The sequence below is a fragment of the Podarcis raffonei genome, chromosome Z (assembly GCF_027172205.1).
Source record: "Podarcis raffonei isolate rPodRaf1 chromosome Z, rPodRaf1.pri, whole genome shotgun sequence".
NCBI lineage: Eukaryota > Metazoa > Chordata > Lepidosauria > Squamata > Lacertidae > Podarcis > Podarcis raffonei.
Window position 1 is genome coordinate 7,744,221 of NC_070621.1, and position 19,895 is coordinate 7,764,115.

General features: G+C 45.8%; 1 protein-coding gene across 3 annotated transcripts in view; it reads left to right on the forward strand.

Moving 5' to 3' along the window:
- Positions 1-19,895, forward strand: part of ASTN2 (astrotactin 2) — a 653,023-nt gene that overhangs the window by 506,603 nt on the left and 126,525 nt on the right. For all 3 annotated transcript variants that reach the window (XM_053373809.1, XM_053373810.1, XM_053373811.1), the window contains exon 17: positions 3,607-3,872. In XM_053373809.1, the coding sequence (XP_053229784.1) occupies positions 3,607-3,872 (266 nt within the window). The remainder of the gene's footprint in view (positions 1-3,606; positions 3,873-19,895) is intronic.

The following is a 19,895-nucleotide window of genomic DNA, read 5'->3' on the forward strand; positions in this document are numbered from 1 at the left end:
TGTTTTGGGGAGACCTGAGTAGGAGTCACAAGACCACACTGCTTTCTGGGGAAAGCAGAAGGTTCCCATTTATGAGAAGATAAAGAGCTGTCTGCAGAGGTCCTGGTCCTCTCTCTGCCCAGTCATGCCACACAGACATGGGGATTCAGAAAGCACCTGGCTTTCAAAGGGTGGCTTAATAAGCCACAATCCTTTCGCCTGCCCATTAAGATGACTAGGAGGTATGCCTAAGGCACTGGAAAAAAGCTCCTTGGGTTGTAGCTTTGAAGAGAAACACCCAGCTGTGCCCCCCCAACCCCTTTGGCTTATTTGGATACAGGAAGCTTTCAAATCTGCTGCTATGTGATGAAACTTTGATGGGAGACAGTAGGAAGTGCCCCCGCCCACCCAGCAGGAATCATAAATTGAACAGGGCTGTGCTCCATGCTTTAATAAACTTGTGTTGGGATTACTAACCAGCAGGCAAGACAGCAACGTCACAACGCAAGTCTTGTGGGGCTCCAACACTGCTAGCACCTTGTAAAAGTGGCCTTCCCTTCCCACTTTTGCACAACTTTAGTAGAGCAAGTTAAAAGCCTTTTCCCACTCTGGTCTGCTCAACTCAACGCTGGTCTGAGTGTGCTGCCAGGCTCTTGTTATGACTGGGAGATGTACTTTATTTCATTTGTGTGCGTGCGTGCGCACACTCTACATTTGGCATTTGTGTATTTGAATTGGTCGGGCTTAGCCAGGCCTAACATTCAGTCTAGTTCTTGGGAAGATCCTTAAATGTTGAAACGAGAGTATTATGGGAGGAATTCAGTGTTGCACTAAGTTGTTGTTTTTTCTGAGGATATGTAGTACTGGTACCTTTTTTCCTAGAAGAAAAGCACTGAAGGTGACCTTTCCATCTGGGAAAGAATTTTGGTTTTCCAGAGGGAATAACACCCTGCAATCCAGGGTCCAAATCCCCACAAAGTCATATTGCTCACTGCATGACCTTGGACCATGGGTAGGCAAACTAAGGCCCAGGAGCAGGATCCGGCCCAATCGCCTTCTAAATCCGGCCCGCGGACGGTCCTGGAATCATCGTGTTTTTACATGAGTAGAATGTGTCCTTTTATTTGAAATGCATCTCTTGGTTATTTGTGGGGCCTGCCTGGTGTTTTTACATGAGTAGAATGTGTCCTTTTATTTGAAATGCATCTCTGTGTTATTTGTGGAGCATAGGATTTCATTCATTTTTTCCTCCAAAATATAGTCCGGCCCCCACAAGGTCTGAGGGACAGTGCACCAGCCCCCTGCTGAAAAAGTTTGTTGACTCCTGCCTTGGACCAACCATAGAGTCTCAACCTCACTTGGTTACCTCACTTGGTTGTTATGAGGGACAGGGTGGCGGTGGTGGTGATGAACCATGTACATCACCTTGAGCTCTTTGTAGAAAAAGTAGAATAGAAATGTAATAATAAACCAAACTCTTAGAATTGTGTCCAATGTTCACCCCACTCATTGGACCCTTTGAAAGTAATGGACATGACTAACTTGGATAGATTAATTTCAGTGGGTTGTATCAAATGTTAGTTCTACCCAGAACAGACCCATTGAGATTAATGCACAAGTCTGACTTAGGTCCATTTATTTAATAGGTTCTGTTCTTAGTAGTGGAACTTAGTTGGGCACAACCCTTTACGTCTACGCCACTGTTTGCTACATATTCATTTGATGGATGCATTGCCTTAATCTTCCAAGTGTGGCATTTTCCCTTATGCTTCAGGTATCTGTTTTGTCTGGTTTTTAGCATCATGTATACATTTATTCACTTAAATCTCCTTTTGACCCACTTGTTGTTGTTTAAACTTTTTTTGCAGAAAAAAATGCTTCATAGAAGAAAGTGGAGGTGAGGGGATTATGTCACAGATTTCCAGCCAGTCAGAGCTGCCATGTAGACATAGGACTCATTTCCCCTTAAGCTGAACCCAGAAAATAAGATTGCTTGTCTTGGCTAAATGCAGCGAGTGTCCTTTCACAGCACCCACCTCCTCAAATTATCTACCTCAATTGTCTTGAGAATAGAAATGCAATAACAGAAGCACTCTTTTTGCCTTGCTATGAGATACCTTTTGCCACTGCAATAAGGTCTCACCAAATATTTGAGTTGGATGCTGTTTCCTCATTAAAGAAGGGAGCTGCATAAGTTTAGCCTGTTTTGGACCCTGGATCTCTGCAGAGGGCTTCTGCTTTCGGACACAATTGCTTTTCTTGTGACTGCAAACAATGCCACTTTGAGATCTCTGAGTCTCAGAAGGAAATTATTTTTGTCTGTCTTCCTCTCCCCTCAAGCACCATATACAGCCCACTTCCCTTCACCAGAAGTTACAACTCTATAACTCCACTGGAGGGCAGCAGAAAATTACATAAACCAGTTTTTAATGCACAGCATGCGCTCCCTGAAAAGTTCAAGATTTAGGCAAGGATGGTGTGTGTGTGTGTGTGTGTGTGTGTGTGTGTGTGAGATGTGTGTGTCTAGTCTCCAAGCAGTGGGAGATATTGGGGTGCCATCACATGCCCCGTGGTTTCCTTGGAATGAAGGTTGCTGGAGACTGGTTTCTTTGTGATAAATATGGTTTTATTTACACACACACATATACGTAGCCTGAGTGTAAGATAGAAGGTCTCAGGGCAGGAGCACCCCAACAGTTCTTTCACCCTCAGTTTTTGGGTGGGGGGGCGGTCCCGAAGCCATAGCATTGGTTTCAGTACAGAACATTCCAGGCTACTTGCTCAGAAGCTTTTTTTGGGAAACAGGAGGTGCCACCTAAGCTGGTACAACCAATTAATGGCGAAGAGGATTCTTTGGCTAATGTGGTTGGTGCCCTTGTAATTCGCTTCATTGGCCAACACTTAATCCCTGTCTATTGTTCCCCAGCTCTCTAATTCAGGACTTGCCATGGTGGCTCAAATGCAGACAGTTGGCAATTTAATTTCAAAACAACTTAAAAGGTGTTGAGAGCTGGGAAAATCATCCCCTCCACACATACACACAGATCAACCATATTTTACTTTTGATTAATGAATGTTCAAACTACATCCTCATACAACTATTACTTGCAACCGTACAAGCCGTTTAGAACACTCACTTCATCAATGAGCTGTTTCCACCCTCTGTGCTGGATTGGGTACTTGTTGGGTACACAGTTGAAGACTTAATTGTGAACTTAGAGGGTAAGTTATGACAGCTCTGTATCAGCCTATCTGGGAGAACTCTGAAATTTGCAATATTAGAAGAAGAAATATATAGAGAGAGGATAAATCCTCAACAGCAGCCCAGCGAGAACAGCATATTCTGTGGCCACATAATTCTGTGTGGTATTTGTATGGGGTCAGGGGTTCAGCCCAGAAACCTGGAGTGGGGGCGGATGAACGAATAAGATGAATGAAGTATGCTAAAAAGAGACATGGGTGGGTAAAATTCTGAACTGGAGCACTCCACATTGCACTATTTTGTTGCAGGTACCACTTTTTTAATATATCAGTTCTAAAATAATTTACTTGGGACTGAACTTTAATGTTTTACTTTTGTTTCCCCCCCCCTCCATCCCACCTCTCCCTGCTCTGTCCCCAAACCAGAAACAACTGAACTAGGTAACAAGAAGGAACTGAAGTCCATGCCATTCATCACCTACCTCTCGGGCCTGTTGTCCGCCCAGATGCTGTCAGATGACCAGCTGATATCGGGTGTGGAGATCCGCTGTGAAGAAAAGGGTCGCTGCCCCTCTACTTGCCACTTATGTCGACGCCCAGGCAAAGAGCAGCTGAGTCCTACACCTGTGCTCCTTGAAATCAACCATGTGGTCCCTCTGTACACGCTGATCCAGAACAATGAGACCCGGGAGGTGAGTGGATCAAGAGATGAAACTGGGGAAGTTGGCCAATTAGGGCAAATGGGGCACTGCCCCACCAGCCTCAGTCTGCCCTTGGCCGGCATATGATAAAGGGTAGAACATTCAATTTCCACACACCAGCTGCTCAAACTATATTAAAACACCTTCCTGTTGGGGGGCAGAAACTCCTATAATTCACCTTTCATCACGTCTTTGTAAATACACTATTGTTTCCGTGCCTTAGGCCTGTGTTGCTCCCTGAGTTCCCTTTCTCTTCAGCCAATGCAAAACATATGGTCTGGTGTCCCTCTCAGCCAGTGGTGGCATATTATAATGGATGTAAAGATACCTGAGCCCTGCTTTTCCTTTAGAACACATTGCTTGTACCTGTGATCCTCTTGGTGCCAGCACTGTGGGGCTTGGCAGAAAGTATGCTGGCACAGTTCGTAGCAGTGTTCTGGTATGGTAACCCTGCAGTGAATTTGACTTTGTCCATCAAAGCCATGGAACACACAGTTTCAACATACTCAGCGCAGATTATTTCATCAATAAAAACATCATCAATTTATTTCTTGCTTTCTTAGAAGAGTGCTGTCAGAGGCTCAGGAGCAGAAGAGCAGGGGAGAGAGCAAATAGAGAGTGGAGGAGAGGAATCAGAGGGGAGCGTAGGGGAATATGACAGTGGCCCGAGAGATTCCATGAGCTTCTCCAGCGAATCAGAAGATTCCCAGGAGGGGGCGCCTATGGTAAGGGCGAGGCGAGTCCCAGGGGGGACGATCCATAAACAAGGAACCAGAGGGGAGTCCCAAAGGAGTAGCGGAGGATTAGGACCAGTTCCCCCACCAGAGCACAGTGGGGGGGAAGAGTCACATGAGTCAGGACCAGCTTCTCCTCCATCGGGGAGTGGGGAAACGGAGGGAAGGCCAGGTCCAGCTAGCCTCCCCGAAAGAGGGAGCAGTGACACAAGTGTAACGGTCAGAAGGAAAGTGGGAGGCTGCGCGCGCGCGCCAAGTTCAAATGTGGAGGAGCGCGGGACAGCAGAAAACCCAGATTGGGAGCCAGGTCCTAAAGCCCGAAGGAGGGGGGGAGAAGAGTCGGCGGACTCAGCGTCAGAAGAATCTAGGAGGGCTGAGACTCCGACTAGCAGGAGGACCCAGAGAAAGAAGGAACAGAGGAAGAGGTGGAGTAAGGCTAGAATCTTAAGCTGGTGTCAGGGGGGAGGAGATTCAGATGGGACTTCTACGGTCTAAGGCATAGACGTAGCGTTGTGCGCTGCGCGTCTGGAAATGAAACTGGACTTCAATAAAGACTTTTTAACTTGAGGAAGAAGCAGCGTTGGTCTTGTGTGAGCTGGGACCTTGGGCAGCGCTGACAAGTGCTAAACTCACTGCTTTCCTTTTTCTTCTTCACACAAACAAATGAAAAAGATAGCAAGAGAGAGAAATGAGAGAGAGGCAGAGGAGATCCTATTAGTGAGCCAGCCCAGAGAGCTACTACTTTATTAATCCATTTCAACTTTGCTCACTAAACTCCAGCATCTCCTAGTCAGACCCTTAAGATTTATCAGACCAGTAATAGGCCTCCTCCACTGAGTCTGAAACAGACCATCTAAAAGCCTTCTGAAAAACCTTGTTGGTTGCCAACTTGTTTCTGCAGACAATGCGCCTGGCAGACAAAACTGAGCCTGAACATCCTAGTGATTGTAGAGCACACTGAACACAACAGCCAATCTGACTTTGGCTGTACTTTGGCTCCACTTGACTGAAGGAACAACTTGTGTAGTATTTTTTGCTGCTTTGTTGTGGAACATTTAAAAAAGAATGATGTAAGGCCAAATATAATAGACTTGTCTCATCCAAAGGATTTTCAGACAATCAGTAGATCAACATGTATTTTAGGTCTATTGAGATTTTGGTGGAGCTGGCAGCATTGGAATAAGTTCAAGGCATAAAGTTTTGCCTGGAGGTCTGGTGTGCCTCAACCTACCTCATTCAGTCAGCTTGGCCTAGTAGCTGCTTGACTTTGTCCGAGAGTCTCTCTGAGCTTGTGCTGTAGGTGCTGTGAATTTAGAGAAGGAAGAAAGAGTTGAGAATTGACTGCAAATTTCTATGGTAAGAACTTAGCAGAACCAGGGCTGAAGGGTGGAGCAAGAAGACACTTGAAGGCAAAGGAGAACAGCAGCTGGTGGGCCATGTGGGCACACTAGAAGAAGTGCTGCATTGATTCCAGTGGTGTGCTCACACCGTCCTGACTTCACCACCATCCAGTCATACCCTGGCAGTGGCAGTTATGCCAGTGTCAGGAGGGTGTCTCTGCAGCACTGCTCTACCATTCTGGCTGCTCCTGGTTGTGAGGCTGGATGACAAACAGGAAAAAGGTTGGTGAGCAGAGAATTGAGATTCATGCCAACATTTTTTTTCTGACACCTGAGCAACAAACACCAGGAATTTTGCATAGAATGGCATCTCAAAATCTTCTATAGTAAAAGAGAAGGTGCTCATGTTCCTCCCCTCAGAGATGGTATCTCTGGCATGTGCTTAAATCAGAGCCAAGCTCCTTCTCCTTCAATTCTCTTTTTAGCTAGAGTTAAAGAGGGAGTGTTTGACTCTCTTCTTAACTGATAGATGGCCATTTTAACTATATTTGCTCTCTTTGGTCCTCACTGGCTCTCAGTGCTGCATTGTGGCATGCAAGCACTTATTTCTTCTCTGAGCTGGCTCTTAGCACCATAGAGACTTTAGGAAGCTGCTTCATAACAAGTTAGATTGGGCCCTTCTAACCCAGCAGAATCTCCTCTGGCCCTCAACAGCTCTCTGGGGCCTTCTGCATCATCTGCAGTCTGTTTAACTGAAGGTACCAGAGATCAGTCAGGGGCACTTTTCTGTGACTAAAGCACACAACCTACCACTGAGCTTTGATCCCTCGCCATATCTTTGCAAACCTTTGTAAATCAGGAAGTTTTGATTTCCCTTTTGGCAGTGGTCTTTTCTACCTATGCCAGACATTTGGAAGCCTAAAACTAACAGCAATTCTTTGCACCATTCAAATCCCCACCAGCATACAGACTGTTTCTGTCTCACAACATCCCTACTCTGCCGTCAAATTGCCGTCAAGCAGAGGCCAATGGAATGTGCCCAACTGGCCACTGGAGGTCAGTGTAAGTCTAACAGGTGCAGGTGAACTTTCCTTGGTGACACTTCTTGAGCTTAGCTCCTTGGCTGCTCTTTTTCCTTACTTCAAAACACTGAAAGAGCTTACATGTTAATTATATGTAGATTTATCTCCTCTCCCCCACGGTTCTTCATCTCGCCTTTCCCTCCCACAAACCAGGCTGTTGTTTCTCTATCCAAAAATGACAGCCCTGTTTAAAGTCACTTATTAGCACCGCAGCCTGCACTTGATTAAGGTGCTTGGAACACACCAGCTTGCAACAGCTGTGGCTGGGATGGGTGAACTGCAGGTCTGGAAGTAATCACAGGTAGTGAAGGTATGGCCACCGTTCAGGCCAAGCTGATCCACTCTCCTTTACCCCATAGCAGGGGGGGACGGACGGACGCTGAGGGGGCTGTCACCCCAGGTGCAGTTTTTAGGGGGCACATCACAGCACCCTGCCCCATCATGAGCTATTACATCCTTCTCAGCACCCTTCAGCTGGGGGGGGGGTTTGCGAAGGACGCAAGAGGCATGCCCCATGGTCCCCCTGCGAGCCCAGTGCTGCTTTTGTGAGCGGTGCTGCTTACAGAGAGGCTGCTATGAGCTGTTGCGTCTTTGTCACGGCACTCTGCAGCTGGCTCTCAGGCCAGGGTGCTTGTCTGTTGTGTCCTTCTCAGCCACCTCACCCCCCCCCCCAGCTGAGGGCACTGTGAGAAGGAAGCAACAACTCAAGGCACCCTCCCTGAGAGCCCAGCACTGCTAGCAAGAGCAGCACTGGGCTTGCAGGGGCCAGGGCGCATGACTGTTCACGGCGACCTGCAAGCCCAGCATTATTTTTGCACTGGCTCCCGCTCCCGTGACATGGCCTGGCAGGCCACCACCCCTTCTGCCGCTGGCTCCCACCGGCATGACATGACCTCGTAGCCTGCCACTGCTTCTGCTACCACCTCCCGTCGCTGGGGCAAGGCCTTGCAGGCTGCCACTTCTTGTGCCTCTGCCATGAAGCCTTGCAGGTTGCTGCTGCTACTGCCACCACCTGCTGTGGCCATGGTGAAGCCTGCAAGGTTGCCAATGGTTTTGCTGCCACTGCCAGGCTGCTGCCACTTCTGCCGCCTGGCAGGCCTGCTGGCAGTCCCAGATTATTTATCTTCACTATAACTCATGACTTTCCTTTGAATTGTCCTGAATACCACCATTTGGTAGCTAAGCCAAAAAACCAAAAGTCCTGTTTGGATGCATTTTGGCTTGTCTGCTGATGAAAGTGACTGTGTGGTGATTGATAATATCATCATTTATCAGTTTTAGACCCCTAAGTAGTAGCAGTTGCCAGGACATTACCCTGTTCACCTCTGCATAGTTCCATCCTTATTTCAGACATCACAATACATTGATATATCACAATGTTTAGCTGGTGATATATCATGATGTTGAAAACCAGATATTGTCCAGCCCTAGCACCTATGGCAGTTTTATCAATATATGAGTACCAGAAGCACCTCGTTTTAACACACACACACACACACACACACACACACACAGAGAGAGAGAGAGAGAGAGAGAGAGAGAGAGACTTATAAGAATAATCAAAATAAATAAATAAAAATTGTTCAGTGGCAATTGGAGACCAATTGGAGACCAACTAAGTTTGTTCTGGGTATAAGCTTTCGCGTGCATGCACACTTCTTCAGATACACACTTCTTCAGATACAACGAAAGCTTATACCCAGAACAAACTTAGTTGGTCTCAAAGGTGCTGCTGGACAATTTTTTTATTTATTTTTACTGCATCAGACCAACATGGTTACCTACCTGAATCTTATAATAATAATAATAGTAATAGTAATAATGATCTTGCAACCCAGACACAACTTCCAGTCCCACTTTCTCCTAGCAAGGTGCCTTGAGCATACAATCCATATCTCCTTAGGACAACCACTTCATCTGAACTAACTTTTATGACATCTGGAAGGAAAGATGGTTGTGCTGGCAGTGCAAATCCTGCTTAAAACCTCCACCAGACTTGCTTCCCTGCAACTGGGTTGGAACACTGCCCAGCTGCTGCAATGGAACATCTGAAGGAAGTGTGCAGAGGCACTTATGTTCCCTTTGCACAGAGGTGAGGAACATTTTTCCAGCCCAAGAGCCACATTCCCTTCTGGGCAGCCTTCTGAGGTCCACATGCCAGTGGCACATGGAACTAGAGACAAAGGCGGGTGTAACAACAAGTGTAATCCTCCCCTTTGTACAGTAGGCTAGTTTCTGCACAGACACCCCTATCCTCCATCCAGGCAAGCAAGAGGCATTATCAGAGTTCAAGGGCACACATCTATCCATGCAAAAAGCACCCAGGGTGTGAAGTGCAACTGGTGGTGGCTTGGGGAGAATTCTGAGGTCAAGTCTGAGAGGCCTGGGGACTGCATTCAGCTCCCGGCCAGAGGCTCACTCACCAGCAGTGCTTTTCTTCTAGAAAAAAAGGTGCAAGTACTCACCATGAAGTTGTTACAGTGGGTGCCACACTTTTAACCAGTACTTTTCTTCCAGTACAAATGGTGCCGGTACTGTGTACCCTTGAGTACACCCCTCCCAAATAAAAGCACTGGTCACCCTCCTCCCTTGGCTTCCTACTCCAGAAAACTGGCCTGGGGCACCTGAGGTTTCCCCAATCCCCTCCTCTCACCCTCTGGAATTAATCTGCTGCATTAATTAGGAGGGGTCTGTGGAGGGTGATGCTTCTCTCCCTGGCAGCACAGCTTGAAGAGAACTGTTCCCAGCTCTCGAGACAGAAGCCAGCTCCTAGAATAAACCAACCAGACACTGACTGATTATTCCCTGCAGAAAACATCCCAGCCCTGTCCTGAGTAGGGGGACTGCATGAGGTGGGGAGTGGAGGCAGCATGTTTGGGGTGTGTGGAACGGAGTCCAGAGGGGGCAAGTCGGGTGTAGCAGACGGTGTGGCTGTTGAGGTGGGGCAGGTTTTTGTGCTGCAGGATGGAAGGCAAAAGCACACTTGAGTTACACCCTAGGCAAAAAAAAAAGGGGGGGGAGTGCCCTTATTTTGTGGGAAGAGGAGCAGGGGTTTGCCAGCAGACAATGGGTAAACATTAAGGACAGCGATCAGTGTAGTCGTAGGGCCTCTCCTGACATCATGTTTTCCTTTTCCAGAGCACTTTTGGAACAGTTCCTGTGGAGAAATGCATGCACAAAACTTTATGTGGGGATGGAAAATCCCCACATATTTCTTTCCCTTTTTCTTTTCTTTTTTCCCTCTCCTCCTCCTCCTCCTTCTCTCCCCGCCCCCTCCAACTTTTCTTCCTGAAAGATCCATGAGCAGGAAATTGCAGGACTCCTTGTTTGCTACTTATGGATCTTACCTGGAAAATCCACTTTAATATTCCATTCTGGCATGTGGTTTTCCACATGGAGGGTGGGGACCTTGTTTGGCTTGGTGAAGCTGCTATGTGGAGACTGTTGTTTCTCGCCCATTAGCCATGGCTGCAGCCACCCTCCTCCTCCCTCCCTCCCACCAGTTCTTATGGAGCAATCCGAATTTAAGGAAGCCAGCATAATTCATGCCTGGGTAGATTGTGCTGGGGCAATTTACCTTCATTCCAAACTCAGTTCAGGGGCAGTTCTGCTGCCAGCTGAACTGACCTGAGCCTCGCAGAGGAAAAACAAACCTTTAAAATAGAGTCTGACGTACCATACTTTTTTTTGCCTTTGCAACTTCCATGGCATTGCTAGCTTACGTGACTGAGCTGAATGGAGTTTGGGCTCTGGGGGGAAGTTTTCCAGCTGTACACTTGGAGCTTCGGTAAGAGGCAGAGTGGGCTCACCCATGAGGCAAGGTGAGGCAACCGCCTCAGATGACAGGATCCACAAAGGCAGCAGATCTGGCTTCCAAGGAATGCATTGCCTGGCACTGCCACCACTGCTGCAGTGGCAGCAACAATTGCAGCACACTCCTTGGAGGTTGGATCCGGCATCTCCTCAGCAGCCCCCCATGTCAACTCTTGGCGAATAGGAGATGCTGCTGGTCTCTTCCAGTGGGAGCCAGTGTGGTGTAGTGGTTAAGAGTGGTAGACTCGTAATCTGGTGAACCAGGTTCGCGTTCCCCGCTCCTCCACATGCAGCTACTGGGTGACCTTGGGCTAGTCACACTTCTCTGAAGTCTCTCAGCCTCACTCACCTCACAGAGTGTTTGTTGTGGAGGAGGAAGGGAAAGGAGGTTGTTAGCCGCTTTTAGACTCCTTAGGGTAGTGATAAAGCGGGATATCAAATCCAAACTCCTCCTCCTGCTGCTGCTGCTCCTTCTCCTCCTCCTCCTCCTCCTCCTCTTCTTCTTCTTCCCACCCTGCTTCCCGATACAGATTTCTCTCCCCACCCCACCACTGCTTTATCCTAAGTGTGGCTCTTCACTCATCCCTGAGGTGGGCATTTTCTGGTTCGCCTCAGGTGCCAACATTTCTTGGGCCACCCTGGTGACAAACAAGTGGGACAGTGACTTATTCGGCTGCTTTTCTCCTCACTCTCCTGTTTTCAGCCAATCTCATTTTTTCTTGTCCCGCCAGGGCACGAGAGGCTGGTTGGGGCAGGCTTTTCTCCAGGGACCAGAACCATTTTTTTTTCTTGCTGTACCTTACGGGAGCAGAGCGTTCTTCAGCCATAGTGTCAGAACTGATGAGATCCTGCAAACCAGGATCCCCACTACTGTTGCTCTCTGTAGTTGATTACAGTTATATACCCCTCTTGCATTTGTCTGGGGTTCTAAACGGGATGTTATGCAGGTAGGAATGGATACTTATAACACACACACCACAATTCTGAGTTGGGCAACCACCACACCAGTAGCCCCTTGGTTTGTTTGTTTTAATCAATTTATGTTAAAAGTTTTCAACAAAAAATACAATAAAAACCTAATTGACCTAGAGAAAAGAAAAAAGAAAAAAGCAAGAATAAGAAAAGAAAGAAAAGAGAAAAAAAAGTGAAAGTGAAAGCAAGGCCCTCTATCACAATTATATCTTAGCCCTTACCAGTGGTACCTCGGGTTAAGAACTTAATTCATTCTGGAGGTCCATTCTTAACCTGAAACTGTTCTTAACCTGAAGCACCTCTTTAGCGAATGGGGCCTCCCACTGCTGCCGTGCCACCAGAGCACAATTTCTGTTCTCATCCTGAAGCAAAGTTCTTAACCTGAGGTACTATTTCTGGGTTAGCAGAGTCTGTAACCTGAAGCGTCTGTAACTCGAGGTACCACTCTACTCCACACACAGAAGAGTGAACTCTCCCAGCTCCCACCTGGGAGCTTCCCCATCTTCCCTCCAGCCTCCCACCCTGAGGGATCCTTTCTACTCTGCCCCTCACATGTCCCCTTGTCTTCCATCTATCAACTTCCCGTGTCTCCTTCATTAATCCAAATTCGGGAGCTTCAAAAAGCAAAGCATAAAAATAGATAGAACAGAAAGAAAACAAGTATTAGAGATCATAGAAAGATAAGAAGAGAAAGAAAAGAAAGAAAAAGAAAAAAGGTTTCCAATTCTCTGTCTGCTAATTATGACAATTATCCAAAATATTCAAAGTATGCACTCCAGGATATCATCTATATTGTCCAGATGTTTCCCAATCTGCTAGGTCTTGTTTTCTCAATCTTCCATTCCAGACATCTCAAATTCTGCCCTTTCCACTCAAAAACTCCAAAAGTAGCTCTTCAATGATTATTATCATTAAATGTCCAAAATAGTCATTCTCTGGTCCACTACGATGAATTTCTCCTCAAAGGTTTTGACAAATCTTAAAAATGTAATAGTCCATTCTTATTTCCTTTTTGTATCTTCATTAATTCATACTCAGTTCCATATATTCCAAACCCATTTCCTGTTGGCCATGCATTTTCTTGATCTAAAGGGAAAAGGAAATATCCTTCCGCTCTTTCCATTCTTTTTCTAGACCAGTTGTCAAGAGCTTAGAGGCATTTTATTTTCTGTTTTCACTTCAGTTTGTACACAAGGCCCTTTCTCTTTCAGCTCCATCTCTACCACCTCTGGTTGTCCCTGCTCATAAATCCATTCATCTCTTCTGGCATTACAGCAGCATCCTTTCTCTGTTTAATGCTCCAGATAGCTGTATGGATATCCACTCCAATTCATTGTCCGCTGTTACCCATTTTGTCTGCTGTTAGCCACATCTTTTTCCACAGGTCCTGTGCATTCTCTAGTCTGATGTATCTTTGATCCAATCTCTTTTAACGTTCTACACATCTCAGCTCTTAATTCTGTCAGCTGTTCATCTAGTAGTTATTGCATGATACCAATGATTAATGAGGCATTCAGTGTTGTCTTTCCCATGTTGGTTTCCATTAATCTCCCCCTTGGCAGTCTCTGCTTCCAGGAACTTGTACGCATTCCTTTCTCACACAGATAAGGTTCAGTTTAGTATTCACAGCTAATACAGCACATACAAGACGCAGACTTAGTGGCAGTATAAAATGAAGATTTAAAACAGACTTAGCTCTTATCAGTTGTATTCTTTTAGAGTCATCAGTAATTAAGCTTTTTTTGGTCAATTATTTTTATTAATTTTCCAATTTTAACCCAAGTATACAAATACCAATTAATTCCAAATTAATACAATTTCATTAAAGTGGTTTCCTGTGTGCTGTGCTTGATGCGTCCATTATGATTTGATATTACTGTCTTTCATATTTTCATTAACTTCTAGTTATATTCCATTTAACAAATTAATCACTTAGACAACAGCTGAATTCTTAATGATTTCTATTCTGTTATTATGTTACTTAACCTTTTATAGAACTTCAAGTGAGGAACGCTAATTGTCCCCCCCCCAGTCTGTGTGTGACAATATAATATGTACAATTGTTGGTTTCATTGCCCTTGTATGCTGTCACGTCCTTGAGCTTCTCCCGCTGCTGCTGTTTCTTTCCCAGTGTAATTCAGGGTGGAGCTATGATCTCATGGTTAGCTCCTACTTGCTCGCCTTAGCTCCATCCCATAATGCTCAGGCAGTTCCATATAAACAACAGTCCACTCCTTCCCTCTGAATGGTTGAAATCTAGAAGATTTGCCATTCCCTCTTCAATCTGGGAAGGGGGAGCTGTTTCAAAGATATCTGCTGATTATCTGGCAGCACTTTCCTTTTGATTCACCAGCATCCTCGTCGCCCCTATGCCACATTTCATCCGCAGCCACTAGAATCCTTTCATCTTTACGGTTGCATATTAGTTTTGGCCAGAATTCTTCCTCTTAGGTTATGTCTGAACTCCTTTTAGTCTCTTTTCTTTTTCCATTGTTCGGGGGGTTAGCTTCAACTCTCTCTTTTTAATCTCAATATTACACCATCCAGCAATCAATCCTCACTTGTATATCCTTAAAACTTGCGCTTGGAGAGGGTTGCCAAATCATAAATTTAGAAACTACCGTAATATAAACAATAGGGCTTCCCTTTCCACCAGCCACCTCCAAAACAGAATAAAGTCTTTTCTCAATCTCAAACCTCAGATTGGTGTAGCTGAATAGTCCACAGTTCTGGTAATCACATCTCCTCTGGCGTGTGCCTTGCTTTATGCCAATTAAGATCCAATTATTAGGAGAACCTCTGCTTCTGAATGGCAGTATGGGGGGCTTGTGTCAGGAGAAGTGCTTACCCAGCACCTCTGCCTGCCCCTACGTTCCAGTTACAGAGGAGGCAGGTGGGGACTTTCGCTCCATTGCTTTTCACTGCCGTCGATCGAGAGGGACCAGTATACAGTAGGTATACATTTGCCCCCCCCCCATTTTTTGCCTGGGTGCACGACACCTCTTGCACCCTCGGGTAAAGACGGCCCTGTTCAATGCAACTAATTTGTCTATAATGGAGAGTCTTCATTTACTCCAATGTATTATATCCATATTTAGAGCTTTCCAAACCGTAATATAATTAAACCGATACAACTTGTTTGTTCAAATTTTGGGTAATTTGCATCCCCAGATATCTAGAACTTTTCCTAGCTATTGGAATCTTCAACATTGCTGTAAAAGTCTGTTGTATATGAATGGGGTGGTGTATGAAAAAGCATGACCTCTGTTTTCTTAAAAGTATCTTGCAATCCTGAGACCCTGGAGAACTGTTCCAACTCTGTACATAGTATTTTACCTGCTGTGATAGAGTCAGAGGTGCATAAAATTATATCGTCTGCAAAGAGGCCTGAATTTTGTTCATTTTTGTTTGCAACTACTCCTGTACGAGTAGGTCCCAGGGTGGTTTGGGCTTCTCCCTGCTGGAAGACCAGAATCATTTACTTGTTTGCAGCTGATGGCATTGGGACAGGGCTCCCAATCTGAACAGTGGGGTTCCTCTGTTCTAGTGGAATGGGGCCTAAGGTTCTGTGATGGTAGAGGCCCACCCCGGTTAAAGATTTAGGCACCGGCTAAACCTTACACCTGTTAAGCTCACCTGTTTCTAAAATTCAGTGAGATAGGGGTTACAACAGCAACAAAGATCATCATTCATCTAAGGAACAATTGCTATTTCAGGCTCTCACACAAGAGCAGAATCTAACGAAACTGCTTTTGTTCTGGATCAGTGTGGATCATTTATGGACATTTACTTATTTATCTACTGCTTTTCCTCCCAAACTGATGTTTTGTGTTGTTGCTCCCTGGAAACTCTTGGTTCGTAAGCTGCTTTGGACAAGTGCAATGTACATTGTTATACAAAATGCAATGTAGATGGACAGTAGTACCAAACATATATATGTGATTTTGAAGGAGCCTCAGAGTTCACCGGCACATCTAGTGAAAGATATATTCAAGATTAAATCCCACTGAAGACCATTGAATGGGCCTTAGTCATGGCTTATCTAAGCCCCATGGAGGGTACTGGGACCTTGACTAACTGGGGTGGCTTTTTAAAGGAATCTGCCTTTCTCCATTTTCTCTTGCTGTCTATCACAGCATCCACTTGCATGTATGTTACTGTCTCTAAGTTGTCCAAAGATTTCATCCATTCCCCAGCTATAAATCCTTAACTTCTCAGCTGGCTTCTCTGTCTGCTTCATGGGACAATGAAGCAGAACAGGTGGACATCTAGATGGCACAATTTCCTACCTGCCATGTTGATAGGAATGCTGACACAAAAACCACAATCATCTAATCTGAGAGCACGCTTCACACTGCTTACTGAACGATGTCCGGTAAGAAGTGGGCAACGGAATAGCAATGATGCAAAGTTGTTTCTTGCTGTCTCTACGGTAACCCTGCAGAATGTGAGGAGGGGGCGAGGAGAATATCAGAATCAGATGATGTCAACATGGAAGGTGGAAGAGCAGCCCAGGGGTGAGAAAACCTTCCTGGTTGACCATTCATCTTCACAAATACTCCCTACACATTTTTAAACATAGTCATCTGAATTTTCCTTTGGAGTTTGTTACTACCTTCCGTGGAGATGATTCTGGAGAAAGAGAATTGCATTATGGAGATGGAAAGTCGAGAAGAAGTTGTAGGAAGTACTCAAACCGTACAATTCCTGCCTTTGTAACTTATCCCCACGATATCAAAATAAGTTCCAATAGACAAGTGGGGAAGACTCAAGAGCAGCAGGTGCAGACCTTAGAGCACTCCAAGCAGGCCTTAGAAGCCACAGCATATCGAATGATTCCTGCCACTTCCCATGTGGAGGTGGCAGGTGACTCCCTACTGAGGGGAACAGAGGCAGTAGTGAGTGTGCAAGGAAGAGGTGGGAACTGCTGTTACCCCGTCTTGCCCTGGCTTAAAGCTTAAAAGTTAGAATATCCATTAAAGGCAGTGCTCAAGGTGAGCTCTGTTTCTCCTCCTGCTCCTCCTTTGCAGATGAAGTTTCCTTGGGAAAGGTGGCAGGGGAAGCGGTGGAAGATAATCCCAGGGTTGGTCTGCAATACAGGGGTATAGGAAGTGCTTTTTGGTGCTTTTTGGATTACGAACACTTCAAACCTGTAAATCAGTGTTCCAGTTTGCGGGGGCGGAAATTGGAATATGAAGCTTAAATGTCCCCCTGCCCCTTCTCTGCTTCTCCTAGTGGACTACAAAGGGGCACCTTGCTAGACCCAGAACTCATCCTTTTTCTTCTCTTTTTTTCTAGGTTTTTATTTATACTTTTTAAATTTACCGTATTTTTCGCTCTATAAGACGCACCAGACCACAAGACGCACCTAGATTTTGGAGGAGGAAAACAAGAAAAAAAATATTCTGAATCTCAGAAGCCAGAACAACAAGAGGGATTGCTGCACAGTGAAAGCAGCAATCTCTCTTGCTGTTCTGGCTTCTGGGATAGCTGTGCAGCCTGCATTCGCTCCATAAGACGCACACACATTTCCCCTTACTTTTTAGGAGGGAAAAAGTGAGTCTTATAGAGCAAAAAATACGGTATACATTTCATTAATTTTGCAAGCATCTTAAAATTTCAATGTTTAACTTCCTTCCCTCTCTTTCTGCGGTTCCTTAAATTTATTTTTTAATATCTTCTGCATATCCAAATTCATTTACAGTATTTTTCGCCCCATAGGACGCACCGCCCCATAGGACGCACCTAGTTTTTTTTTGGGGGGGGGGAAATAAAGGAAAAAAATATATTTCCCCCGGAGGCATGGGGCTGGCGCGGGGGAAGCCTGAGCTTCCCCCGACCCCGGCCCCCAGAACAGCCTGCTATCCACAAGCCTAGGGAGCCGCGCCGGTCTCCCCAGGCTTGCGGAGAGCTGTGCAAAGCCTGGGCGCGCTCTTCAGCACGCCCCAGGCTTCGGAATGCAGGCAACTCTGCGCAACCTTTGGGAGCCTGGCGTGGCTTCGCGCTGGGCTACCTAGGGTTGCGCAGAGCTGTGCGAAGCCTGGAGAGTGAGAGGGGTCGGTGCGCACCGACCCCTCTCGCTCTCCAGGCTTCAGCGAAAGCCTGTATTTGCCCCATAGGACGCACACACATTTCCCCTTCATTTTTGGAGGGGGAAAAGTGTGCCCTATAGGGCGAAAAATACGGTAATTTGCTCACTTAATTGTCTACTTTAAATATAAACTCTTATGAAACTGCAGGTTATTACAAGAACCCTGCAAATGTTTTTATCTGTTTGCAATTTATCTGCAAATACTCAATAAACCATTTCCATTCTTTTATTAAAAGTTTGTTATCTTGATTTCTTATTCTTCCGGTAAGCTTTGCCATTTCTTTATATTCCATAAGTTTTTGTATCCATTCTTCCTTTTCTGGGACTTCTGCTTCTTTCCATTTTGGGGCGAGTAGCATTCTTACTGCTGTAGTAGCATACTAGTGCTTTTTCATCCCCCAGCAGTCCGTTAGTTTTCCAGTTGCTAATTAACTGGCAGACAGAAAATCCATTTTATATTTGCTTCCAGTCTTAGCAATAGTCAAAAGAAGGTTTTGCCCACTTGGTGCCATGATTTAAGGGCTATTATGCAGTGTGTTGGTCCAGTGAATATTCCTTGCTCAAGAAGATCCTCTACTCCCAATAGACTGTGATCTACACACAATGTAAAAAAAAACCCAACAACTAGCAGTGATCTACTCATTGTTGTAAAAAAACTGGCAGTGATTTTAGGAAGCCAAAGTTGTGGAGATTTGGGTTGTTTTTTTATTTGCTGCTTTTATGTAAGGAAATTGCTGAGGGGCCAGAGATCAACCAGGATCTACCAGGAACACTCCGTGATCTACCAGTAGATCGCGATCTACCTGTTGGACATGCCTGCTCTACTCCAAAAAACTTTCTATCTCCGGCATGGCGAATGTCTTCTTCTGAGCATGTGAGGCTCTTCCTGAACTCCCTTATTTAGATATTACCATGGTTTTCCTAAACCAACGTGTAATTATCTCTGCTGACTGGAGTGTCAGCAGTCCATTTTCCTCCTCAGAAGTTCCAAAGGCAGCCAAAGTGGTAGCTCCCCTTAACGAATAAGCTGTAAGGACTTCCGGGTTGGCGCCATCGCCGAATGGCGGACTCCCTCCGAGCTCCGGAGGGAGCCTGCTCGGCAGGGGCTGGGTCCTACCGCATCGGCGACGCGGGGACCCTTAAAAACCACGGCCACGGAGGCCGTGGACATGGAGACTCGGCTGGCACTGCTAGCGCCCTCCCGACTCGTGAAGGAGCCTTTTTAAAGGCTACGGATCGGGTGCCGGGGAGAAGCGTGGTGCTTTGAGTCCTCTGCTATCCCTGCCGAGCGAAGCCGCATGCCATCCGGCGGAGAGCGCTGACTTCTTCCATTGAGAATTCGGATTTGTAACAACAACCCGTGAGTAATTTGGAAACCGGGTTTAAAAGGAGAAAAAAAGAATTTTTTTTTCGGATTTGATACGAGCGGGGGGGGGATCCAAAAAGGAAGTCAGTCCCCCTCCCTACTGTAAACCTTCCAAAACAAGGACTGGGAAACCAAGGTCCAAAAAGAATTGAATTGCTGATAAGAACTAAGAATTCCACGATGGGAAACTACAAGAACTGTGCTGGAGGAAGAATTGAGGGAGAAGAAAAACGTAACCCCCCCCCCTGGGAACCGGGGTGATTGAGGAGAGAGCCTGGCGAAAAGCGAAGGAGATTTTGACAGCTGCCAAAGTAGCTGTCAAAGTCCGAAATTTAAAGAGGACTTGATTATGAGGACTTTGCTGGTTAATTTTGCTACAATTTGTTACAATTTGTCAAAACTTGGATATAAAATGGCGAAAACATGGATAACAATCGGACTTTTGGACTAGAGAAAACAAAGTTACAACAATCCCCCTAGAGGAGTTTCGGGACATTACAAAGAAGGTCGTAAGTGGAAAAATACCATTGGAATTCTACAGGACTGGTTATCTTCTGGGAAAGCTGCGAAACGGAAACAATATTGTGTCTACAGGGTGTTTAGCTAAACAATAGAA